The 24273-nt window shown below is 48.9% G+C and overlaps 2 protein-coding genes and 1 long non-coding RNA gene across 3 annotated transcripts in view; 1 reads left to right on the top strand and 2 right to left on the bottom strand.

Moving 5' to 3' along the window:
• Nucleotides 1–22288, top strand: part of Pigu (phosphatidylinositol glycan anchor biosynthesis class U) — a 74401-nt gene extending 52113 nt beyond the window's left edge. Inside the window, exons 11-12 of the mRNA XM_048349034.1 lie at nt 11153–11295; nt 21869–22288. Of these exons, the coding sequence (XP_048204991.1) occupies nt 11153–11295; nt 21869–21982 (257 nt within the window). The 3' untranslated portion in view covers nt 21983–22288. The remainder of the gene's footprint in view (nt 1–11152; nt 11296–21868) is intronic.
• LOC125353397 lies at nt 1421–18461 on the bottom strand. Its single transcript, XR_007211315.1, has 3 exons — nt 18451–18461; nt 9695–9702; nt 1421–1672 (listed from the first exon to the last, which is right to left on the bottom strand). It is a non-coding gene; the product is annotated as an uncharacterized LOC125353397 (long non-coding RNA).
• A 190-nt stretch (nt 22289–22478) lies between the features above and the next one.
• Map1lc3a (microtubule associated protein 1 light chain 3 alpha) lies at nt 22479–24071 on the bottom strand. The gene is made up of 4 exons (XM_048349039.1): nt 23817–24071; nt 23483–23538; nt 23290–23396; nt 22479–23046 (listed from the first exon to the last, which is right to left on the bottom strand). Exons 1-4 carry the CDS (start codon nt 23854–23856, stop codon nt 22884–22886), a joined length of 366 nt encoding a protein of 121 aa, XP_048204996.1. The 5' UTR covers nt 23857–24071; the 3' UTR covers nt 22479–22883.
• Nucleotides 24072–24273: the final 202 nt, after the last annotated feature.

Below are 24273 nucleotides of genomic sequence, written 5' to 3'. Positions count from 1 at the left end.
ACAGGAAAGTCCATGAGAGTCTTATTTCCAAATAACCACTGGAAAACTGGAAGTGGTACTGTGGTTTAAGTGGTAGAGCGCTAGCCTTGAACTGAAGAGCCTCAGGGACATCGCCTAGGCCCAGAGTTCAAGTCCTGTGTGTGATCTGCCAAAAAAAAAAAAGAGTGTACATCTAACCAGGCACTAGTAGCTCACACCTGTAATCCTAGCAACTCAGGAGGCTGAGATCTGAGGGTCAGTATTCAAAGCCAGCCAAGGCAAAAAAGTTCGTGAGACATTTTTTTTTCTTTCCCCTGGTTATGGGGCTTGCACTCAGGGCCTGAGTGTTGTCCCTGAACTCTTTATGCTCAAGGGTAGCACTCTGCCACTTGAGCCATGGTGTCACTTCCAGTTTTCTAGTAATTAATTGGAGATAAGAGACTCACGGACTTTCCTGCCCAGGCTGGCTTTGAATGACAATCCTCAGATCTCAGCCTCTTGAGTAGCTAGATTACAAGTGTGAGCCACCAGTACCTGGCTCATGAGACTCTTATCTCCATTTAACCACCAGAAAGCCAAAAGTAAAGATTTGGCTTAAGTAGTAGAGTACCAAACTTGAGTGAAAAAAAACTAAGGGATAGCACCCAGACCCTGAGTTTAAGTTCTAGTATTGGCACGGGGAAAAAAGAGTGCTACATTCATTTGCTCATTTCACTTTATAGCAGCCTTTGAGGTAAGTGCTCTATTGTACAGATGAGAAAGGTAGAATCTCTTGTTCAAAACCACATAACTGGGCTAGGAATATGGCCTAGTGGTAAAGTGCTCATCTCATATACATGAAGCCCTGGGTTCGATTCCTCAGCACCACATATATAGGAAAGGCCAGAAGTGGTGCTGTGGCTCAAGTTGGCAGATGCTAGCCTTGAACAAAAAGAAGCCAGGGACAGTGCTCAGGCCCTGAGTTCAAGCTCCAGGACTGTCAGAAACAAACCAACAAACAAAGCCACATAACCTAAGGGCTAGGATTAGAATACACATCTGTGACCCCTGCCCAGTGCTGTCCAACCCCATTTTCTGTGGTGATGGAAATGCCCAATATCTGCATAGGCCAACGGGGTAATCACTAGTGCAACTTTTTCACTCAAGGCTAGTGCTCTACCACTTTGAGCCACAGAACCACATCTGTTTTTTCTGGTGGTTAATTGGAGGTAAGAGTCTTTTTGTGTGTGTGTGTGTGTGTAGGCTTGAACTTACATGGCCTTATATACTCACTAGGCTTTGTCATTTCTAGCTAATGCTCTCCCACTCTGCTCAGCATTTTTTTCCTATCCAGTGTTTTGATCATTAGAATTAAGAGTCTCTCAGACTTTTCTGCCCTAACTGGTTCTGAATCTCAAGCAGATCTCAGCCTCTTGAGTAACTTGGAGCAGGCTGAGCTCTTGCCAAATTTTTTCCTGGGCTGGCCTGAAACCAAGATGCTCCTGATCCACTTGTGGGTTACCTCTGAGATGTTTTTTTCTGTCTGGGGGCATCCATAGGACAGCTATCATGACTCCTGTGTCCTGAGCACTCAGGATGGAGCTCCACACAGAAGAATCAGTGTCTGTGGAAGGGACTTCTCCCCGCCCCCCCCCCGCCTCCACCTCTGGTTTTCAACTCAGGGTCTTGCACTTGATAGGCAGGTGCTATACCACTATTTTTTTTTCTGTTGTGCATTTTTTTTAAGTCTAAAAAGAATGCAATGTCAGTAACCCACTTGATTCTTTATCACAGAGCTAGTAAGGGAACTGTTGAACTTTCTTCACCTGGAGAACAGCAAGGTGTCAGGAATGAACTCAGGAGTGCAGGCTTCAGAGGAAGTGAGACTTTGTTATTGTTGTGAGGTTGGGTATCAACCAGGAAATGAAACTGACCAGCTGTCAGTAGGAAACCTACCTTCAGGTATAGATAGGCCCTGGAGTGAAGGTAAACATCTGAGTGGGTGAGCCAAGCCCTAGCTGCTTCTGCCGGTGATGAACCTGGGTCTAGGGGGCGCTAACCAGCATCTTCTACCTGTGACATCTTCATTGTAGCGATTGCCCAGTCCATCAGGCTCCATGTCGATGTGGTGGCCCCAGCACATTGGCCAGTCGCAAACCATGAGGGTACCAAAACATGGACCTTCTATGGGAGGGTAGGTCTTGGGGACATTAGTCTTTTTCCCCAAAATTGGTTGTCCCTGGCTGACTGTCTCATAGGGTACTGCTTCTTCCCCTCTTAGTGTTATTTCCTATCCTACTTTGCCAGATCTGGTCTGCAAACAGACTTGAGACTACATCCTAGCTCTCCCAGCATTAGCTACACACACACACACACACACACACACACACGCACACGCACACGCACACGCACACGCACGCGCACGCGCACACGCACACATGCCCCCTAGTCCTGGGGCTTGAACTCAGCGCCTAAACACTGTCCCTGGCTTCTTTTACTCAATGCTATAGCACTCTACCTCTTGAGCCACAGCACCACTTCTGGCTTTTTCTGTTTATGTGGTACTGAGGAATCGAACCCAGGGCTTATGCATGCTAGGCAAGCACTCTACCACCAAGCCACATTCCCAGCCCTAACTATATGTTTTGAGACAAATCGTTTGACCTTTCTGAACCTCTGAGTTTCCCACCTATTAAATAATGAGAACAAGCTGGGTGTGATAGCTCATACCTATAATGATTGGGAGGCTGAGGCAGGAGAATCCAGAGTCCAAGGCCAGCCTAGGTTACTTAAAGAGTCCTGTCTCAAAATAAGAGGAGGGAAGGAAGGAAGAGAGGGAAGGAGGAAGGACGGGATGAAGGAAGGAAGGATAGATACCAGGAATGCTTGAAGTTTGAAAAAGAAACTATATCAATGGCACTGTATTACCATCATCAATAATAATTATGCAGGAGAGTCTCCTGCGTATTTCCATTATCAAAGCATCAGGCTTGGCAGCCAGAATCATTAAGATAAACATTTGAGGGTTATTTCCTCTTTTGAAACAAACATAATTTTTAAAAAACTTTCCTGAAATAAGCTGTGTTAGGCCCTGAGGGGGTAGTAAGGCAGAGAAGCGTGGGGTTTCCAGAAATCCAGATGATCTCATAGAAGCTGTTGATGACTGGCAGGGCAAGGAGTTTAGACTCATCTTGTCTGAAGCTCCTGCTGAGAACAGTGGCTGCCACCCTCATTTGCTGCACTGCACCTGCAGTGGGGAGTACTCAAAATGAAGCACCTGTTAGGGACTTTACTGTGAGTCATTATGCCCAGCTATGAGCATCTTTAGCCCTGAGCCTTGGAACTCCTGGGCATAAAGACTATGAGAACTATTTTGACCTAGTTGAATATATTCAATGCAAGAAATACAGTGTCGGGGCTGGGAATATGGCCTAGTGGCAAGAGAGCTCGACTTGTATACATGAAGCCCTGGGTTCGAATCTCCAGCACCACATATCTAGAAAATGGCCAGAAGTGGCGCTGTGGCTCAAGTGGCAGAGTGCTAGCCTTGAGCAAAAAGGAAGCCAGGGACAGTGCTCAGGCCCTGAGTCCAAGGCCCAGGACTGGCCAAAAAAAAAAAGAAAGAAAGAAATACAGTGTCCCTGCTCCTGCCTCACCCTTGTGTTTCTCTGTACTGGTCAGTGATGGGGAGGGAGGGGGAATGGGGCCTTGCCCTGGTTGCAGGCCTGTATCCTGGCCTCGGAAGTCTGAGTCCAGGATGAGTCAGACAGATGCACACTTGCTGTGTTAGGGAGCAGCCTGCTGGCATAGCAGGTGCCAGCTGCAGAGCCTGGAGTGGAGTGTTTCTGTGTTTTATTGTTTTGTTTTCATTAATTTTATTATTTAAAGATAAAAATATTCACTAAATATGAGTAAACTGTAAAGAATAACTGCACAGTAAGTTCCCATGTATACAGCTAGTAGTTTAAGAAAGAAAATATCACCTTGACCTTTGAGGACCCTAATTCCTATTATATGCTTCCTAATGATATCACATTTTCTTTCTTCTCTTTCCTCCCTGCCTTGCTCCCTCCCTCCCTTCCTTCCTCCCTTCCTTCCTTCCTTCTTTTCTTTTGTGGTGCTGGTCTCGGGGCTTGAATTCAAGGTCTAGGCACTGTCCTTGAGCTTTTTTGTTCAAGGCTGGCTGGCACTTTACCACTTGAGCCACAGCTCTACTTCCAGCTTTTTGGTGGTTAATTGGAAACAAGAGTTTTATGGACTTTCCTACTCAGGCTGGCTTTGAACTGCTCAGATCTCAGCCTTCTGAGTAGCTGGGATTACATGGGTGAGTCACCAGCACCTGGCTGTTGACATCAGATTTTTCAATGACATTTTATTTCTGAATGCCTGAGGCTCAGAGGAGGAAGGAAGCTTGCCAAAAGTTGCTGTTCATCAGTTTGGGGAGCCACATTGGATAAGCAGTGAATGCAGTGAGGAGCCAGGCTCCATCGGCCTTGCAGGTCTGATGAAGGCTGAACCCTTTTGTCTCTTTAGTCCCTGTTCGTCTCTGACACCTCCTGGTGCCTGGAACAAGCTGTTCTGTGCCCCAGATCCTCAGTTCCATCTGCTCTGGCATATAGCTTTAATCTTCCAGCCTGTCAGCCAGGAAGGGTAAGCGGCAGCTCCCTTTTCCTGCAAAGGTCACCAGCAGCCCAAAGCCAATTGGATGCTGGTGAGTCCTCCAGGCACACAGGAATGTCTCTTGGCAGCCCAGAGGCTGCCTGTGAACCTCTCTCGTCTCTGTTGTCAGTCTACTTCCTCTCACCCTATCTGAAGCCTCCATTTCTGGTTGAGGCACAGGACCAAGAACCAACTGGGCTATCAGGCCCCAGAAATGTTATTGTCAGAATAGCATATGTTCTTTTCATCAGAAAAATTTCCAGGGAATGAGACAGAACAACTAGGAAATGAAAATAATGACATTGGGACTGGGAATATGGCCTAGTGGCAAGAGAGCTTGCCTTGTGTACATGAAGCCCTGAGTTTGATTCTCCAGGACCACATATCTAGAAAACGGCCAGAAGAGGCACTGTGGCTCAAGTGGCAGAGTGCTAGCCTTGAGCAAAAAGAAGCCAGGGACAGTGCTCAGGCCCTGAGTCCAAGCCCCAGGACTGGCCAAAAGAAAAAAAAAAAAAATGACATTGTAGTGGAGGAGTGGCAAGCAGATGGGTTCCCCTTCTTGAGTTGTAACATTGCTTAATAACAAAAATAATAATAAGTCTCAGTGCAGATATCGCTTTTATTAGGCCCTGTAGTCCTAGGAGTAGAGGCCCAGGCTTCCCTAGGAGGTCTTGGAGGCCTATCCAGGGCTTTAACTGCCAGCTTCGATAACCTCCGATCTGAACAATAGAGGTTTCAACTCAGAAAAGGGGATGTCCAAGCCTACAGGCCACTGTGCTAATTATGGGATTTCCTAGACCACTAATAGTTCTCAGAATCCTGGTGGCAGTTGCCAACTTTCTGTTTTGATTAAGTCATTGAAATAATCAACTAATAGCCACTCATTCCCATTTAATGGGAAATAGGACTTTTTGTTTTCAAATAGAACTTTTTAAAACAATGAAAATGTCATTTCTCAATCAAGAATAAACTTGAGCTTGGTTCCAGTGGTCTATGCTTATAATCCTAGTTATTCAGGAGGCTGAGATATAGTGAATGAAGGTGGAGGCTGAGATACAGTGAATGAAGGTTTGAAGCCAGTCTAGACAGACAGATCTGCAAGATATCTCCAGTTCACCATCAAAAAGCTGGGTTGGCGGGCTGGGGATATGGCCTAGTGGCAAGAGTGCTTGCCTTGTATACATGAGGCCCTGGGTTCAATTCCCCAGCACCACATATACAGAAAATGGCCAGAAGTGGTGCTGTGGCTCAAGTGGCAGAGTGCTAGCCTTGAGCAAAAAGAAGCCAGGGACAGTGCTCAGGCCCTGAGCCCAAGCCCCAGGACTGGCAAAAAAAAAAAGCTAGGTTGACTTGGCTACTGATGGCTCATACCTATGATCCTAGCTGTTTAGGAGGCTGAGATCTGAGGATCCTGGTTCAAAGCTAGTCTGGGCAGGAATGTTCTTGAGATGCTTATCTCCAATGAACTACCCCCAAAATGCCATAAGTGAAGCTGCAAATCAAATGCTAAGGTGCTAGCCCTGAGCAAAATAAGCTCAGGGACAGTGCCCAGGCCCTGAGTTCAAGCTCCAGGACAGCCCCCCACCTCCTCGCCGCCCCCCCCCAAAAAAAAACCCAGCTGGGTACAAATTGGATTCTGATATCTTATACCTGTAATCCAAGCTACTCGAAAGGCTGGACTCAGGATGAAGGATTAAAATTAACCTGGGCAGAAAATCCCTGAGACTTACATCCAACTATCCAGCAAAAACCTAGAAGTGGAAGTATGGCTCAAGTGGTAGAGCACCAGCCTTTGACCAAAAGATGGACAAGAGCATGAGGCCCTAAATTCAAGCTCCAGTACCAGCACCAAAAAAATAATTCTGAGCCAGAAGCATGGTTCAAGTGGTAGCACACAAGCCAAAGAAGCAAGCCCATTGAAACAGGTATAAGGCCCTGGGTTCAAACCCTGGTATCGGGTGTGGGGAAGGGGGAAAGAACTCTATGTTGACAACATCCCTCTTTATGAAGAACTGCAGACTACTTTGTCTTGATTAGTTCGACTTCCAGACATCATAGCATGTTAGAGGGAGCCTGTCATGGTCTCAGTGTTGGCTAGATTGGAATTACTCATGAAACTTGTGAAACCTTTCGATACCTGGACCCCACCCTCAAGCCTCCATCTTCATCTTGGTTAGGGTTTCCCCTGGGTTGAGAGTTACCTGTGTCATCCAGTCCCTTTCCAGTGCATTTCTACCCTCTGGTTACACAACTGAGAGTCCAACTGCATGCCTGTGGTCTCCCCATCCCTTTAGTCTCCCCAAACTCAGGATCAGAGAAGAGACAGGTCCTGCCATTTATCAAGTGCATGCTGGGAACTAGGCCATGCAGAATTTTTTTTTTTTTGCCAGTCCTGGGGATTGAATTCAGGGCTTGAGCACTGTCCCTGGCTTCTTTTTGCTCAAGGCAAGCACTTTACCACTAGGCCATATTGCCAGCCCCCTTTTTCTTTTTTTAAGCTATTATTTTGTCTGAGAGCCTGATAGTCTGATGCAGAGTTCCACCCATCTGGGAAGTGGAAAGTGAACAATATATTGTACAGTTCTGGATGATGGTTGCTGTCAGTATACAATTTTTTTTTGCCAGTCCTGGGGCTTAAACTCAGGCCCTGGGAGTGTCATGAGCCTCTTTTGTGTTTAAGGCTAGCATGCTACCATCACGTCAAGCTTTTTCTGAGTAGTTTACTTGTGATAAGAGTCTCATGCACGTCCTGCCCAGGTTGGCTTCGAACTGCAATCCTCAGATCTCAGCCCCCTGAGTAGTTAGACTTACAAGACGTGAGCCACCAGTGCCCAGCCAGTTTATTCTTTATTAAGAAATGGCAGGCATCTTTTGTATTTAAAAAAAAATCCTATTAAATGAGGACAGATGGCTGGTAATTGGTTGTTTCAATTATCCTCTTAATTTATTTCTAAATAATGTTTATTCATTTTTGAAAATATAATAAAGTATAAAGAGATAAAAACATCTATTAAAAAGAACCCTACTAAATCAAAAGCAAAACAAGCAGCACCATGTGGTAGACAGCATTAATTCCCCTCTTCTCAACTCCCAAAGATGGCCACCTCACAATTTCTAGAAGCTGTGAATATGTCACCTCAACACCACAAAAAAAACTTTACAGAGGCTGGGAATATGGCCTAGTGGCAAGAGTGCTTGCCTCCTACCCATAAAGCTCTGGGTTCGATTCCCCAGCACCACATATATGGAAAATGGCCAGAAGGGGCGCTGTGGCTCAGGTGGCAGAGTGCTAGCCTTGAGCGGGAAGAAGCCAGGGATGGTGCTCAGGCCCTGAGTCCAAGGCCCAGGACTGGCCAAAAAAAAAAAAAAAAGAACTTTACGGACCTCAAGAAGAGATTAGCCTGGGTTATCCAGGTGGGCTGGTGTAATCACAAGTATCTCTAAAAGTGGAAGTGGTGGAAGATGAGGGTATATGTGACCTCCAATTTTGCTATGAGTCTAAAACTGCATTAAAAATAATAAAGTCTACTTAAAAAAAAAAACAATGAAAACTGGAAGAAGGAAGCAGACGAGGTCAGAGCGGATAAACTACGAGGTCTCCCTCCCCCAGTGCTGGTTTTGAAATGGGAAGGGGTCACGAGCCAAAGAATGCTGGCAGCTCTCACGTGCTAGAAAAGGCAAGTGAAGGGGTTCCTCTCAAGAGAATCCAGAGGGAACACAGCCCTGCCCAGACCTTGATGGCAGCCTGGTCGGCCCATTTTGCACTCTGATCTCCAGAACTATTTAATAATCATCCATTATATTACTTAAACCACTAAGTTTATGGAAATTTGTTACAGCAACAGTAGAAAACTTGCATACACAGAAATATTTATGCCAGTTTTTTTCACATATCTCTGTTGTTTGCTTTTTTATTTACTTATATTTTGATTGGTCATGGAGCTTGAACTCTAGGCCTGGGCACTGTCCCCGAGCACTTCTACCACTTGCCACAGTGCCACAGTGCTACTTCCTTGTTTGCATTTTTCAAATGTTTTTGTTTGTTTGTTTGTTCTTTGCCAGTCCTGGGGCTTGAACTCCGGGCCTGAGTACTGTCCCTGGATTCTTTTTGCTCAAGGCTACCATTTGAGCCACAGCATCACTTCTAACTTTTTCTATATATGTGGTCGCTGAGGAATCGAACCCAGGGCTTCATGTATATGTACAAAGCAAGCACTGTACCACTCGGCCATATTCCCAGCCCTCCTTGTTTGCATTTTAGTTGTTTGAGGTGAATTACTGTGCAGCACAAACTGGCCTAGAACTTGAGATCTTTCAGCCTCAGCCTCCCATGTGCTGTGAGACTATAGGTGTGCAGAACCATGCTCATATTTCACATATCTTCTTCTTTTTTTTTTTTTGGCCAGTCCTGGGCCTTGGACTCAGGGCCTGAGCACTGTCTCTGGCTTCTTTTTGCTTAAGGCTAGCACTCTGCCACTTGAGCCACAGTGCCACTTCTGGCTGTTTTCTATATATGTGGTGCTGGGGAATCGAACCCAGGGCTTCATGTATACAAGGCAAGCACTCTTGCCACTAGGCCATATTCCCAGCCCCCTTCTGGCCGTTTTCTGTATATGTGGTGCTGGGGAATTGAACCCAGGGCTTCATGTATATGAGGCAAGCACTCTTGCCACTAGGCCATATCCCCAGCCCCTCACATATCTTCTTTAAATATGTTTTTATTAGCATACATTAGTTTTCCCAAGGGGCTTTTATTGTGACATTTCTAGATATGCATACAATGTACCCCCATCAAAATCATTCCCTCTATCACTCTCCTTACCCATACTCCCTCCTCTTAAACAGTTTTATCAGGTATCGTTATACAATTTTATTATTTGCAAATAAACTGTACTCATCCTCATTTACTATCTTTATTTTGAATCGACAGAGATGGAACTCAAGGCCTGGTACATACTAGTCACGTCCTCTATCACTGAGATTTGTGCATCCATAGCCTCCCCCTTTCACAGATCAGGTTTAGTCACACACCTATGGCATTTGAACTTTTTTTTTTTTGTCCGTGGTAGGGCTTGACCTTGAGGCCTGAGCTCTGTCCCTGAGCTCTTTTTGCTCAAGGCTAGCACTCTACCACTTTGAGCCACAGCTTCTCTTCCAGCTTTCTGGTGGTTAATTAGGGATAAGAGTCTCACAGACTACTATCTGGTCTGGCTTTGAATCTCTATACTCAGATCTTAAGTCTCCTGAGTAGCTAGGATTATAGATAGGCGTGAGCCACCAGCTCCTGGCTATTGACTCCTTTTAATGATAAAGAAGCTGAGACATAGAGAACTTTGCTGATGGATGACATAAGGATTTTAATTCCACTCTTTCCCTCACAAAGTCTGTTCAGCCAACATCTGCCTTCCTATCCAGCTGGACGATGCCTGTCTGTCTGCCGACCACCCTTGAGTAACATGGCCTCCTTAAGGGTCGCAGCATTTCCTGTGGAGCAGGGAGTAATGTCAGGAAAGGTATTCAAGAGTCCTAAGAATGAGCCAGTGGCTCAGGCCTATAATTCTAGCTATGCAGGAGGCTGAGAGCTGAGAATCATCATCTAATTTAGCCAGAGCAGACAAACCTGAGAGACTCTTATTTCCAGTTAATTAGCAAAAAGCTGGGAGCAGAGGTGTGACTCAATTGGTAGACCATCAGCCAGGAATGTAAAAACTTAGCAAGGCCCTCCCTGAGTTCAAGCCCCAGAGCTGGAGAGAGAGAGAGAGTGAGAGAGAGATTTGTAAATTATTTAAGGAGGAGCATTTAAAGAGCAATGCAAGTACATGAGACCAATTAAGGAGAGTACAAAATGTATTCCTAAAACCCCAAGATCGTGGCACCATGGAGAGTCACTGTGGGACTCATCTCCAAGGCTGACGCTGCACTTCCCACCCACGCACCACTGGGCCATAGGGAGAAAGAGGCGTTTCTCTTGGACACTAAGATTGGAGAGTGGGGGGCTGGTGTCATCCTGAATTAGCCTCTTTTCAGAGCTCACCTTCTTGGCATTGCTGATGGTAGGTGGCCTTTGGCCAACCAAGCCCACAGAGGGGCATATGCTCCAAATGCAGGCGCTCTGACCAGCTGTGGGCCTGGGGGGTGGGCTTTGACTCAGGAGTTTCAGGTTTTCCTATTGGCACCCGACTCTAGTGCTTCTTGGTTTGGTTTGGGGTTTTTTTGCCAGTCCGGGGGCTTGAACTCGGGGCCTGAGCATAGACCCTGGCTTCTTTTTGCTCAAGGCTGGCACTCTACCACTTGAGCCACAGCACCACTTCTGGCTTTTTCTGTGTATGTGGTGCTGAGGAATCGAACCCAGGGCTTCATGTATACTAGACGAGCACTTTACCACTAGGCCCTATTCCCAGCCCTCTAGTGCCTCTTGGGATCCTCTGCTTTGAACCACACAAGCTGTTCCCTAAACCTCTCTGCCTTGTAGGGCCACAGCAAGGAGAACATGCTAGAAACAAGCATTGAGCTGACTGTGACTCTGTCTTTGCAGTCCTGCGGAATATCTTTGTCCTCGCCTGCATCATCATCGTCTGCTCCCTGCTCTTCCCTGTCCTGTGGCACCTTTGGATTTATGCAGGAAGTGCCAACTCTAACTTCTTTTATGCCATCACACTGACCTTCAACGTTGGGCAGGTAAGACTGAGGGGTGAGGGATTCATTTTGTCATCTCAGGTGTCCAACCAAGGCTCTGGGTTCCCAACCTAGGGCTTTGGGCACAAAGCGGTGACATCTTCTGCCTGCAGTCAGGTCCTCCCTCAAGAGCTCACAGCCTCATTGAGAAGGTCAGGAGGTAGGCAGGTGAGCAATCTGTCCTTGAACCCAGCTGTTGCTGAGTACTATCCTGAGAATCACCTCATTGCATCACTACAAGCCTAGTGACCACAGTGTCATCTACAGCTTATAAAATGAGGACCGAAGCTCCTCAGTCAGTCAGTGGAGCCAAGAACCAGATTCAGGTAAGGCTTGATTTCTGAGACACCTTCCTGCAGAGGTGTTGGGTTGCACCTTAGATGGGTACAACCAAGTAAGGTTGGACAGATGGCCTTCCATTCAAGGGAAAAACACACAAAGGGAAGAGTAGGACCTTCTGGCTATTGGGTGAGTTCTGTAAATTATGCAGCTCAGTGTAGTGAGGAAGAGGCTGTGGGGTCATTGCCTGATTTTTTTTTTTTCTTTCTTTCTTTCTTTTTTTTTTTTGCCAGTCGTGGGTCTTGAACTCAGAATCTAGGCACTGTCCCTGAACTTCTTTTGCTGAAGGCTAGCACTCTACCGTTTGAGCCACAACAACACTTCCGGCTTTTCTGTTTATGTGGTACTGAGGAATTGAACCCAGGGCTTCATGCATGCTAGGCAAGCACTATACCACTGAGCCACATTCCCAGCCCCATTGCCTGATTCTTATATCTCCAGTTAACCAGCAAAAAGCCAGAAGAGGGATATGGCTCAGGTGGTAGAGTGCCAGAATTAAGAAAAACAAAAACACAAGTGAGAGCATGAGTTCCTGAGTTCAAGCCCCAGCGCCAGCATGCAGTGGGTCTCACTCCCAGAGATGTTGATTTAGTGTGGAAAACAAGGACAGGGTCTTAATATATATATATATTTTTTTGGCCAGTCCTGGGCCTTGGACTCAGGGCCTGAGCACTGTCCCTGGCTTCTTCCCGCTCAAGGTTAGCACTCTGCCACGTGAGCCACAGCGCCGCTTCTGGCCGTTTTTTCTGTATATGTGGTGCTGGGGAATCGAACCTAGGGCCTCGTGTATCCGAGGCAGGCACTCTTGCCACTAGGCTATATCCCCAGCCCCAGGGTCTTATATTTTTAACTAGGTCTCCCAAGACATTTGGTGGAGTGAAATCTAGCAAACTTTCCATGGATTCATCCACTCTGCCAGAGAGCAGGCTCCAGGGAACTTCTTGCCTCCCAGATTAGCTGCTAGAAGGAAAGAAGGGCTAGTATTTGTGCAAATGAGTGATGGGCCTGGGGTTCCTGAATGGGTACATCTAGCTCATCTTGGTGTGAGAGTAGAAGGGGCAGGGCCTCAGCCTGAGTGGCAGTTACTGATGGAGAATGGGCAGCGTGCTACCTGCCTATGTCCCACACTAGCAGAAATCTGAAGAATTTGACTTCCTATTTGACAGAACCCAGAAGGCTGTCCTGGCTCTTCTGTCTTTGCTGGAATCCCCTCCCTATCTCCACATGTGAGGGTGCTGGCACGGGCAGGTATTGCTCCTGCCTGGCCCCTCCAGAGGTTGGTGCATTTAACGTGGAGCCCTCAGCCGGGTGACACGAGTCTCCAGTTTTGCTCAGGAAATAGGGTTGTAGTGCTTGTAAGTGGTCTGGTGCCATCCAAGGCAGGAGACACTAAATTAGTGGAAAAGAGTATGTAGGGCTGGGCTGGAAAGCAAAGGCAGGGGGATTAAGTGCATTGGTACCTGAACTCCAGAGGAAAACCATTTATCTTAAATATCTTTTTTTTTTGTCTTTTTTTTTTTTTGGTACTGGGGATCACACCCAAGACGTAGTACTTGGTAGGCAAGTGCTTTGCCACTGAGCTACATACATACCAGCCCTAAAAATAGCTTTTTTTTTTTTTTTTTTGCCAGTCCTGGGCCTTGGACTCAGGGCCTGAGCACTGTCCCTGGCTTCTTTTTGCTCAAGGCTAGCACTCTGCCACTTGAGCCACAGCGCCACTTCTGGCCGTTTTCTGTATATGTGGTGCTGGGGAATTGAACCCAGGGCCTCATGTATACGAAGCAAGCTCTCTTGCCACTAGGCCATATCTCCAGCCCCTAAAAATAGCTTTTTAAATGCAATTTTTTTCTTCAGTGGTGGTGGTACTGAAGAAAGCCTCAGGGCTTGCAGTCACTACACAGATGCTCTACTGCTTGAGCCATGCCTTCAGCCCTTAAATGCATTTTTAATTATACAAGTAATACATGACTTCATTATTGTTGGAGCAAAGAAATCAAACAAGGGCCTGGGCTTGGTGACTCATGTCTATAACCAATACCAACAACTTGGGAGGCAGAGTTAGAATTACAATTTTGAAGCTACTGGAGCAAAAAATCACACAACCATATCGTTAAAAAAAACAATCTGAAAAAAAACAAAAAAAAAAAAACAGTCTGGCTGGTATCTCACACCTATAATCCTAGGTCCTAAGGAGGCTGAGGTTTGAGGATCATGGTTAGGAGCCAGCCCAAGCAGGCAAATCTACAGACCCCAGTAAAAAGCTAGAAGTAGAGATATGGCTCAAGTGGTAGAGTACCAGCAAAGAGAAAAAAGAATAGTGTGAAGGGGCTGGGAATGTGGCCTAGTGGCCAGAGTGCTTGCCTCGTATACATGAAGCCCTGGGTTCGATTCCTCAGCACCACATATATAGAAAAGGCTAGAAGAGGTGCTGTGGCTCAAGTGGCAGAGTACTAGCCTTGAGCAAAAAGAAGCCAGGGACAGTGCTCAAGCCCTGAATCTAAGTGCCAGGGCCGGGTTGGGGAGAGGTGGGGGGGATAGTGTGAGGCCCAGGCCCTGAATTCAAGCCATAGTACCAGCATACCAAAGGGGACAGGGGAGGAGAGAAGCAAAAATGACTGTGAGCCTGGTTCAAGTGATAAGAGTGGCTGCCTCACAAATGCAAGGCCCTGAGTTCAAACCTCAGTACTTTAAAACAAACAAACAAAATAAAAGAATTCTGAATGAACAGTGAAAATCAAGAGCACTTGTCTAGCAGGCACAGGCCCTGGGTTCCATCCCTAGCACTGCCAGAAGAAAGAAGTAGGCATCCGGGAGCTGGGCCATCATTACCAAAATCAAGAGTTTTATTTGTATAGGATATAAAGAACATCTTTTGATTTTTTTGTTTTGTTCAGGTCCTGCTCTATTTCAGTTCATCAGTGCCATGCCCTATTAAAGAATGAAATATGTGTAGATTATTATACCAGGAGGCACCAGTGACTGAGAGCCCATCTTCTCCTCTGGGCGTCATTAAGTATTTTTTTTTAGCATGTGGCACACATTGTTTGCTAATTACAGCTGTGTCTCAGAGTCAGTAGCAGGAAATGGTAACAGTAAAGCATCCATGGGGTGCACGGGTGAGACAGAAGGGAAGGTAGAGATCTACTGGTTGAGATTTTCCCTACTTCCTCACTGTTTGGCTTTCAGCAGGTGATTTATCTTCTCTGAGTTAGTTTCCCACTCTCAAAATCCATGCTCATAATCTCCATCTCATAGGGTGTCTAGCACACATAATGTGTGGGTCCTATTGTATTGACTGTGTGTTGACATGAGAAATAGCAAGAATATCAGCGGTCAATCCTTAAACCAGAAGAATGCCCATGCCTTTAAAAAGAAGGAGGAGGGCTGGGAATATGGCTTAGTGGTATAGAGTGCTTGTCTAATATGCATGAAGGCCTGGGTTCGATTCCTCAGTACCACATAAGCTGAAAAAGCAGAAGAGGTAATGTGGCTCAAGTGGTAGAGTATTAACCTTGAGCAAAAAGAAGCCGGGGACAGTGCTCAGACCCTGAGTCCAAGCCCCAGGACTGGCAAAATAAATAAGTAAATAGAAACCTTTTCTCCAGGTGCTGGTGGCTCACACTTGTAATCCTAGCTATTCAGGATGCTGAGATCTGAGGATTGCAGTTCAAAACCAGTCTGAGCAGGAAAGTCAGTGAGGCTCCTTATCTCCAGTTAACCTCCAGAAAACTGGAAGTGGAGTTGTGGCTCAAAGTGGTAGAGCACTAGCCTTGAGTGAAAGAACTCAGGGACAGCACCTAGGCCCTGAGTTCAAGCCCTACAACCAACAACAACAAAAAAAAATTGTTTTTTTGTTTTTGTTTTTGCCAGTTTTAAAGAAAACTACTGTTGGTTTTGACTTTTCTTTTTGCCAGTCCTGGGACTTGAACTCAGGGCCTGAGCACTGTCCCTAGCTTGTTCCTGGCTTTCTCCAAAAGGTAAGATGAAAGGAGATTGCCAGTGTGTCTTCCTTCTCTGGGGTTTTATTCGTTTTGTTTTTGTTGCCAGTCCTGGGGCATGGACTCAGGGCCTGAGCACTGTCCCTAGCTTCTTTTTGCTCAAGGCTAGTACTATACCACTTGAGCCACAGCGCTACTTCTGGCTTTTTCTATATATGTGGTACTGAGGAGTTGAACCCAGGGCTTCATGTGTACGAAGCAAGCACTTTACCACTAGGCCATATTCCCAGCCTCCCCCCAATTTTTTTAAAAAACCTTTTCTTCTGTGGGTCAGTGAGCAGCAGAAGAAAAATATTGATCAAGGATTTACATATAAGTGGAAAAGTGATAAATTTAGCTTTTTAAAGTCAGTAAATTGTCCCAGTCACCCTAAATAAACTTAAAAACAGAACTTAAGACAATCTTACCATAAGATTCTTATTAATAGTGTCTCATGCTTAAGGAGTGTTTATTATAGGCTGGCCCATGTGATCCTTTAATCTTCTGGATCATGTGTTTATGTAGCCTCTGTACCTTTCCCTTTGCATTTCCAAGTGCTAATATGCTTGTAAAGGATGGGTTTTAGTCTAATAAAACACCTTGGTTGAATATAAGAATCTCCCTCTCTTTGTGTAAGTCCTGACTGCTCTCTGAAGCCCTTTAGTTGTTTTCCTTTTTTGATTTTGGTGATGGTAATGGTGGTAGTGATGGTGGTTTTGTTGTTGTAAGGAAGGCACTCATTTGATTTTTATAACAGCTCTTTGAGGGAAGCAGTATTTCATGAAAGAAATTTCAAGATAGAAATGAAGAGGCAGTGGCTTGGGCGGATGAGACTCATTCAGAGTCACAGAGCTCAGAAAGTGGTCTTATTTATCAGTCACATTCGTAGATTTTAGGTTCCACTGGTGCGGTCTGTGTCCGTCCAGTTCATGGCTGTATCTAGCACCTGGTAGACTCTCTAGTGACTAATTCCAATGCCTGGATGCAAGCTGAGATCAGAAACCATATTTTACAACCAGTGACTGACACAATACACCTTAACCTTCCAGGCTGTTTGCATCAGAGCCAGGCCTGTGGTAGGATCTGGTGGGTTCCTAGAGTGTCAGGCAGGGCCCTTTCCCCGCTTGCCCTGGGGCCTGGCACTGAGAGCCCCCTTCCTTGTGTCTGCATCCTCAGTGGACTCCGCCTGTCTTGCCTCTTCCCTGGTCAAGTAAAGTCTAGAAATCTGGAATACTACTCCACAGGCAGCAGCCCTGGATCCAAGCTGTGAGGGGAGATGGCCGCCACAGGAGGCTGCTAGTGAGACCCTTTTCCTCACCTGGAAAAGGAGCTGTGAGCACTCAGTTTGGACTTGGGCCGGAGTGCTTTTGAGACTTGAAAAAGGCCACATAAGTTAGAGGGCAGTGGCTCACGCCTTTAATCCTAGCTACTGAGGCTGAGATCAGAGGATAAGGTTTAAAGACAGCCCAAACAGAAAATCTACTAGACTTCCTCTCCAATTAACCACAATGCTGGACTGGAGACATGGATCAAGTAATAGCCAACTGTGATTGAAATGGCCTAGCTAGAGCATGAGGCCCAGAGTTTGAGCCACAGTATTGGCACAGTGAAAAAAGAAAAAGAGCCACAAAAATGACAGTTGCCACTGTGCCCCCACCTGCAGTCTTTCCTGGTGAGCTTGACCTCCAGTGATTTTGCTCTTGGTGTGTACCTTCAGAGCTATAAGGTGGAGTCTGCTCGTCCTCTCCTTCCACACAATGACCAGATAGGCCTGTGCATTGTCAGGTCTTGTGATGACCTGTAGTCCTCCTCTGGTGCCCACTATCCTAGACTCTAGGCAGGTAGGCAGAGGAAGTTGTACTTTGCAAATGGTGACAGCTATATGAATGAGCCCAAGAGTGTCAACATCTTCAACAGAAGCCAGGGATCCTAGCTACTCTGGAGGCTGAGATCTGAGGACTTTGTTCAGAGCCAGCCCTGGCAGGAAAGTCCCGTGAGACTGTCATCACCAATTAACCAACAGGAAGTGCTGTGTCTCAAGTGGCTAGCACTCTACCACTTGAGCCGAAGAGCTCAGGGACAGCACCCAGGTCCAGAGTTCAAGCCCCACAACTGACAAAAAAGAATAGAAAAGAAAAATCTAGGGATCTGGAAGACCAAGACATGCCTGGGTGCCCACATTTGCCTCTCCGGGAATTGTAGCCCAGAGGCCTCAGCTAGCAGAGGCTGCTATCCTGAGGCCTACAGGTTCATAGCACACCCATTTAGTCACTCCCACTGGCTTGGAAGTCTCCTGTACTTTGCTCATCTTTTCCAAAAAGTATCTCTTTGTTCCTGGCTAAGTGACAGAGCTATGAACTGCATTGAGCATCCCTACAAGAGATGTAGCGGGCAAATTCCCCAGACCAGGCCAGTGCAGAACTCAGCATCTGAGTACAGAGCCCAAGGGGTTATGGGTAGTGGGAGGAACTTGTGTTTTGGCCTTAGACAGGCAAGACTGGTGATGTAGCCTGGCCCTTACTTCCATATGATCCTGGGCAGATATGTTCAGGGTATAGCTTTTTAGTTGTTGTTTTGGTTTTTGTTAAAAGGTCTCGCCTAGGGCAGAGACGCAGAAAAATGTTCCTTTCCCTCTTTGCCCCCTGTCTCACCCAATAAGAAGACATGTTCTGAGTCTCATTCTACTTCCGTTTTGGCCCTCTCTATCCCTAGCTACCCCTACATCAAGCCACCCATCAAGTCTCCACCACAGTCTGGCTGGGACTGTCATGGCTGCCAGTAATAGGAACATGGTCCAATGGAGCTGTCTGTGGAAGACAGTGCCTAGAGGATGGGAATGGACACAGCTCCAGGAAGCCAACACCATGCTGGTTCAGGGGCCACAGAACGGAGCCAGTGCCACTGTGTTTGTGCTCACGTAACTGAGCCCATGATGAGGGAATCACAGGAGCCTCAAGGCTGCTGGGCAGGCGAGCCTTGGCAGAATGGAGCAGCCGAGGCTGGAGCTTGTCTTGAAGGGCTTGTGTGTTCCTGTGTGTATCTGTGTGTGCATGCACTTGTGTACTGCACTTGCTTGTGAGGATCTCTCGAGTGCCAGGGGTGATGAAGAAGACCTCCAGCAGGGAGAGGGTTGGGAAGCAGGTCTGGGGAGCATGTGTGATGGGAGGGGAGAGGCATGGAAGCTCAGCCACACTGGTGGGACAGTTTCTAAGAATAGGCCTCAGGTCCATAAAGGAGAGAAGAGACAGGTTCTGGAACCCCTAAGTCCCAGGAAACCACCATTGTGAGTTAATGACTAGAGTTTATTACCCTCATTTTACAGATAAGGAAAGTGCATTTTAGAGAGGGGAAGTGACTTACAGGGGATCAAACAGCCAGTGACCCGCCCATGCTGTCTTCAGTGCCCGTTACCCACTGGGCACTGCCCAGACTGGGTTGTGTTAGCAGAGTCCTAGGGCCTCTGGGAAGTCTCTTCTCCTGCCAGCCTCAAGGTCAGCCAGCTCATCACTAGCCACAGACGTCCCTCGGAAAGAGCCAGGCTTCAAGCCAGCCTGGTGTCCTTCTGGAGATTGGACACCCCCAAGACTCAAGAATGTGTGATCTGGGCTGGAAGTGTGTCCCAAGTGGTAGAGCTCCAGCCTTGAGCTGCGAGCCAAGGGAGAGCTGGAATGTGTGCCCGAGGGAGGAGGGCCCTTCTATGCACCCTGTTATATGCAAATCTTGACCTGTTGAACACACTCCCAGCCACATGGATTCCACCAGTGACATTCTGCTGTACCCCCTTGATCAGGATATTCGTCCTTTATCTTATTTTTAAATTTTCAGGTTGACAGTACAGACATCTATATTTCCTACTAGATAATGTTAGCAAGTATATCAGTAACTAGAGTTCACTATTTACATATAGAAAATTAACATTCATTGAAAACCACACATCTCACATGTATATTTGCCAGCGCCTTCTTCCATTTTCCAGAATGTTTATGAGGTTCATCCCTGTTGTGACTTGGCTTCTTTAGATGAACTTTTTCTTTTTCTTTTTCTTTTTTTTGGCCAGTCCTGGGGCTTGGACTCAGGGCCTGAGCACTGTCCCTGGCTTCTTTTTGCTCAAAGCACTCTACCACTTGAGCCACAGCGTCACTTCTGGCCATTTTCTGTATATGTGGTGCTGGGGAATCGAACCCAGGGCCTCATGTATATGAGGCAAGCACTCTTGCCACTAGGCCATATCCCCAGCCCCTAGATGAACTTTTTCTTTTGGAATCATTTTAGAGTGGCAGAAAAGTTGCAGAGATAGTACAGAGAAGTCCTGTTGTGTCCCACCGCATTTCCTGTGTTAATATCTTAAACTGTCAAACTAAGAAACATTGCCAGAAATTACCATTAGTTAGTGCCAGGCTTGATTAAGATTTCAAATTTTTTCCAGTCTTGCCCTTCTCTTCTTCTATAGGAGTCCCATGTGCTCTGCTCCTCAGACTCATACTCAGACTTGGATTATTTTAAGGAGCAGTGGTCAGGTGCCTGGTGGACAATCCTGTTAGGTTTGTCTGATGCTTATCATTAGACTGGGGTTTGAGTTTTTGGAAAGAATCCCCAGTTGAGGCGCTCTGCTCAGGGCTTCCTTTCAGGGTGTGAGCTGTGTAATTTTTTTTTATTTTTTTTATTTTTTTATTTTTTGGCCAGTCCTGGGCCTTCGACTCAGGGCCTGAGCACTGTCCCTGGCTTCTTTTTGCTCAAGGCTAGCACTCTGCCACTTGAACCACAGCGCCACTTCTGGCCGTTTTCTGTATATGTGGTGCTGGGGAATCGAACCCAGGGCCTCATGTATACAAGGCAAGCACTCTTGCCACTAGGCCATATCCCCAGCCCCATAAGCTGTGTAATTTATCCCCGCTCTTTCTCCCTCCTTCGTTTCTTCCCTCTCTCTCTCCTCTCCATCTCCGTCTCCTTCCCCCTTTGTCCTGTCTCCCTCCCTCTCTCTTCCCTTTCTTCCTGCCTCCCTCTCTTGGCTTTTCAGTGTGGCTTCTCTTTCTTGCTCATAGCTGCCACTCAGCCAGGCTTTCAATGTGGCATTTCGCTGGTTGGAGATGGAGACCACTGGACTTTTCTTTCTTCCTTAGACTGGCTTCAAATCTTGATCCTCCAGGTCTCAGCCTCCGGAGTACCTAGGTGTACAGTTGTGAGCCACCAGCACCCAGCAAGCTGTGTGATTTCAAGCTGATGTTATCCCTCAGCCCGTGGTTCAGTGTTTGCCAGGTTTCTCCACCCAAGGGTCTCTCTTTCTTCCTGCTCCCAAGCAGGAAGTAAGTGCCCGAGTCTAGCCCACCAGGGGCAGGGGAGTGGAAGAACTTTATGTATATGTTGTCTAGAATTGTTCCGAAAGGAATTTTTGTCTCTTCTCCCCTATGTATTTGTTAATTCACATTTGTGCTAACAGGTGCCTGGGTCAGATAATGTCCACAGGTGCTGTCGTGGCCCCTCTCCCCTCCCCCCTGGGGTAGACCTCCTCCAAGGTCTCAGGCAGTTTGGGCTGAGTAGGATTATAGATTTCCAGGTGTGTTTTGTAGGGAGTTTGACAAATCCTTGTTCCTCTCTGGGTCACCATGAGGTCAGTAGTGGGTCAGGCCGGGCAGTAGCATGGATCATTTATTTTGAAACACTTGCTTTGGCTAGAAGTGATAGGGCATTAAGCAAGTACAAGGCTCTGAGTTCAAACCCCAGTACTGAAAGAAAAAGGAAAAAGCTACCTCTCACAAGGGAAGGTTTGGGAGCAGGGAGTGGCTTTGCCCATTGGTGGCTTTTCATGGATAGGAATGGTGGTTTTGAGAATGCAGGGAGAGGACTTGATGGGTCTGGGTATAGGAGAGGAGTATTAGTAGCCTGAACTCTTGGATGGAGGTGGGGACCCAGACCCGTGGTGGGAGCAGGTTTGACTGGGAGAAGTGGGGGTCTGACTGGGTGGGCGTGCCTATGGGCACCGAGAAGTGAGATACACAGGCCACTGGGTACACGAACACCAGTTCTGAGGCCAGAGCTTGGAGTGGAGATATAGACCTGGAGGTGGGCAAGAGGAAGTGGGGCCCAGGCATCTGCTGAGGGGCAGGGAGGTCTTCCAGGCTCTGAGGGGAGATGAGAACTTGGCTCTTGGTGCAGGGATAGCCTGGGACACCGGTGGAGATGTTGGGCAGGGCCTCTTTGGTCACCCAGCACCTGTTTAACCCCACTGGGAGCCCCGTTCAGTTTCTCATTCTCTTCCCTAGATCCTGCTCATATCTGACTACTTCTACGCCTTCCTGCGGCGGGAGTACTACCTCACACACGGCCTCTACTTGACTGCCAAGGACGGCACGGAGGCCATGCTTGTGCTCAAATAGACCTGGCTGGCACAGGGCTGTACAGACCTCAGAGGGGACAGACCAGAGGCTGGGCCAAGACTCCCCCATCCGGAGTTGCCAGCAGGCAAGACCTCAGGCAGAAGAGGTTCAAGTCCAGGGTCACAAATCTCTAGAACCAAAGGGCATCCTTGCTGGGAGCAAGGCCCATGGGGAGCACCTCTGAGCACCCTTGGACCCTCACTTTGTGGCCTGCACACCGAGGAATCCCCTTCCAGGCAGGAGGGGCGAGCAGGTGAGCAAGGCTTAATAGGTTATGGCTTCTTAATAAATTTTTTGTTATGAAGACTGTGGGACCATATTGCACTCACAAGGGGGTGAGCAGGTCCGTTATTCTATGTGGCACCCTACAGGCATATGTGGGCCCCTAAAAGGAACCAGAAGTCCATAGAACACAAGTCTCCTGGTGATTGCCATTGATGTGGTGGGCAGTCCCCTGCACCCTCCCTACTCCCAAGGAAACAGCGGGACACAAAGGGCCAGGCAGGCCTGAGCAATCTTTATTCTGCAGAGGGACAAGGACCATGTGGAGACCAAGGGAGCCAAGGGCCAGTCTTTCAGGGGTGGGCAGGTCCAGGCAGGGGCAGAGCCTCAGGTGAGGGAGGGGCAGGTGGGCAGACAGGCATGGGCCTAAAAAAAAGACAAATCACACAGCAAGGGTGCTGAGGGTTGCTCCTCCCCAACCCCCATCCCAGCCAGCACCCAGAGAAAGAGGAGCAACCTAAACATGACTGGCCCAGGTTGGCTGGTGCCCTCTAGCTAGGGGGCCACATCCCTGCCCAGCCCACCAGGGGCAAGGCAGCGCAGTTCAGGAGCCAGCGGCTCCCTTGGCAGAGCCTGACCCAGACCCCCACGCCCAGACCAATCCCTCCCTACTGCTGGCTCAGAAGCCGAAGGTTTCCTGGGAGGCGTAGACCATGTAGAGGAAGCCATCCTCGTCTTTCTCCTGCTCGTAGATGTCCGCAATGGGCGTCGACACGCTCACCATGCTGTGCTGGTTCACCAGCAGGAAGAAGGCCTGCGTGGGGTTCAGCTGCAGGCGGCGCCTGCAGGTCAGGAGGGCAGGGTGGGTGAGGAGACAGCCTGCTGGGCCTGGTTCTGACCCACCCCTTCCTCAGAGTAATTCCAGCCTCCCCTCCCTTCCCCCCTCCCGCCCATCCCAGCCCCTTCCCCTGGCTCTCCCCCGCCCCCCCCCATCTGACCCCGACTGGACGGTGACCTTCCCCAGCCTCCCAGCCCCTGCCTCTGGCTTCACCCCATCCGAGGCCCCCTCGCCGCGGCCCACACACCGGATGATCTTGACCAGCTCGCTCATGTTGACATGGTCCGGGACCAGAAATTTGGTCTTGTCCAGGACGGGCAGCTGCTTCTCGCCCTTGTAGCGCTCGATGATCACCTGGGTGGGACGGGCCGGGACAGCGTGAGGCCGGGGCGGGGCCGGGGCGGGGCCTCGGCAGGCGGGGCTGGGGGCGCGGGACTCACCGGGATCTTGCTGGGGTGCTGGTCCCGGATCTGCTGCACCTCCTTACAGCGGTCGGCTGCGGACGGCAGGCAGAGGGGGTGAGGCCCTCCGCGACCTCCCCGGCTCCGCCCCGCCCGTGCCGGGGGCGGCTCCCGGCCCGCCCCGCCCCGGCGCCCGCCCCCAGGCCCCTCGGGCCCCGGACCTAGTAGGGAGCAGGGCGGCCCCCGTCGGGCCTAGTGCCCTCTCCGGCAGGGGTCAGTGCCTGACGTCATGCGGCTGACATCACCAGCGGCCGTCGGGGTCGGCCGGGGCCCCCCCAGCCCGACCCCCCTCGCGGGTCTCCCTGGGCCTCACCGAAGCTCCGCCGCTGCTTGAAAGGCCGGTCCGAGGGCATCGCGCGGGCCCGGCGGGGCGCGCAGCCGGGTGTCCGGGGCGCGCGGCTCGGGGCTGGGGCTGGGGCTGCGGCTGGCGCTGCGGGGACTCCGGGGCCGGCGCTCACGGGCTCGAGGCTCGCGCTGAGCCCGGCGGCGGCGGCGGCGGGAGGTAACTCGCCCGGGTGACGTCAGGTCACAACATTCCTTAAAGGGGAGGCCGGAGCGCCGCTCCCATTGGGCCGACGTAAAACCCGCCCGCCCGGACCCGTGATGTCACGGCGCAGAGAGCCTGGATTCACGGCGCGGGACGCGAGGGGGCGGGCGAGGGGCGCGTCACAGTCTCGTGACGTCACGGCCCGCGCCGGCCGAAGTGAGGCGGGTTGGGGGGCAGCGGCCCGGCCTCCAGTCTCCGAACCCCGACATCCGACCGCGGGCTC

Source organism: Perognathus longimembris, chromosome 6, assembly GCF_023159225.1.
Source record: "Perognathus longimembris pacificus isolate PPM17 chromosome 6, ASM2315922v1, whole genome shotgun sequence".
NCBI classification, from domain to species: domain Eukaryota; kingdom Metazoa; phylum Chordata; class Mammalia; order Rodentia; family Heteromyidae; genus Perognathus; species Perognathus longimembris.
The sequence above is the reverse complement of the archived record's forward strand: the minus strand, read 5'-3'. Positions and strand labels throughout refer to the sequence as shown.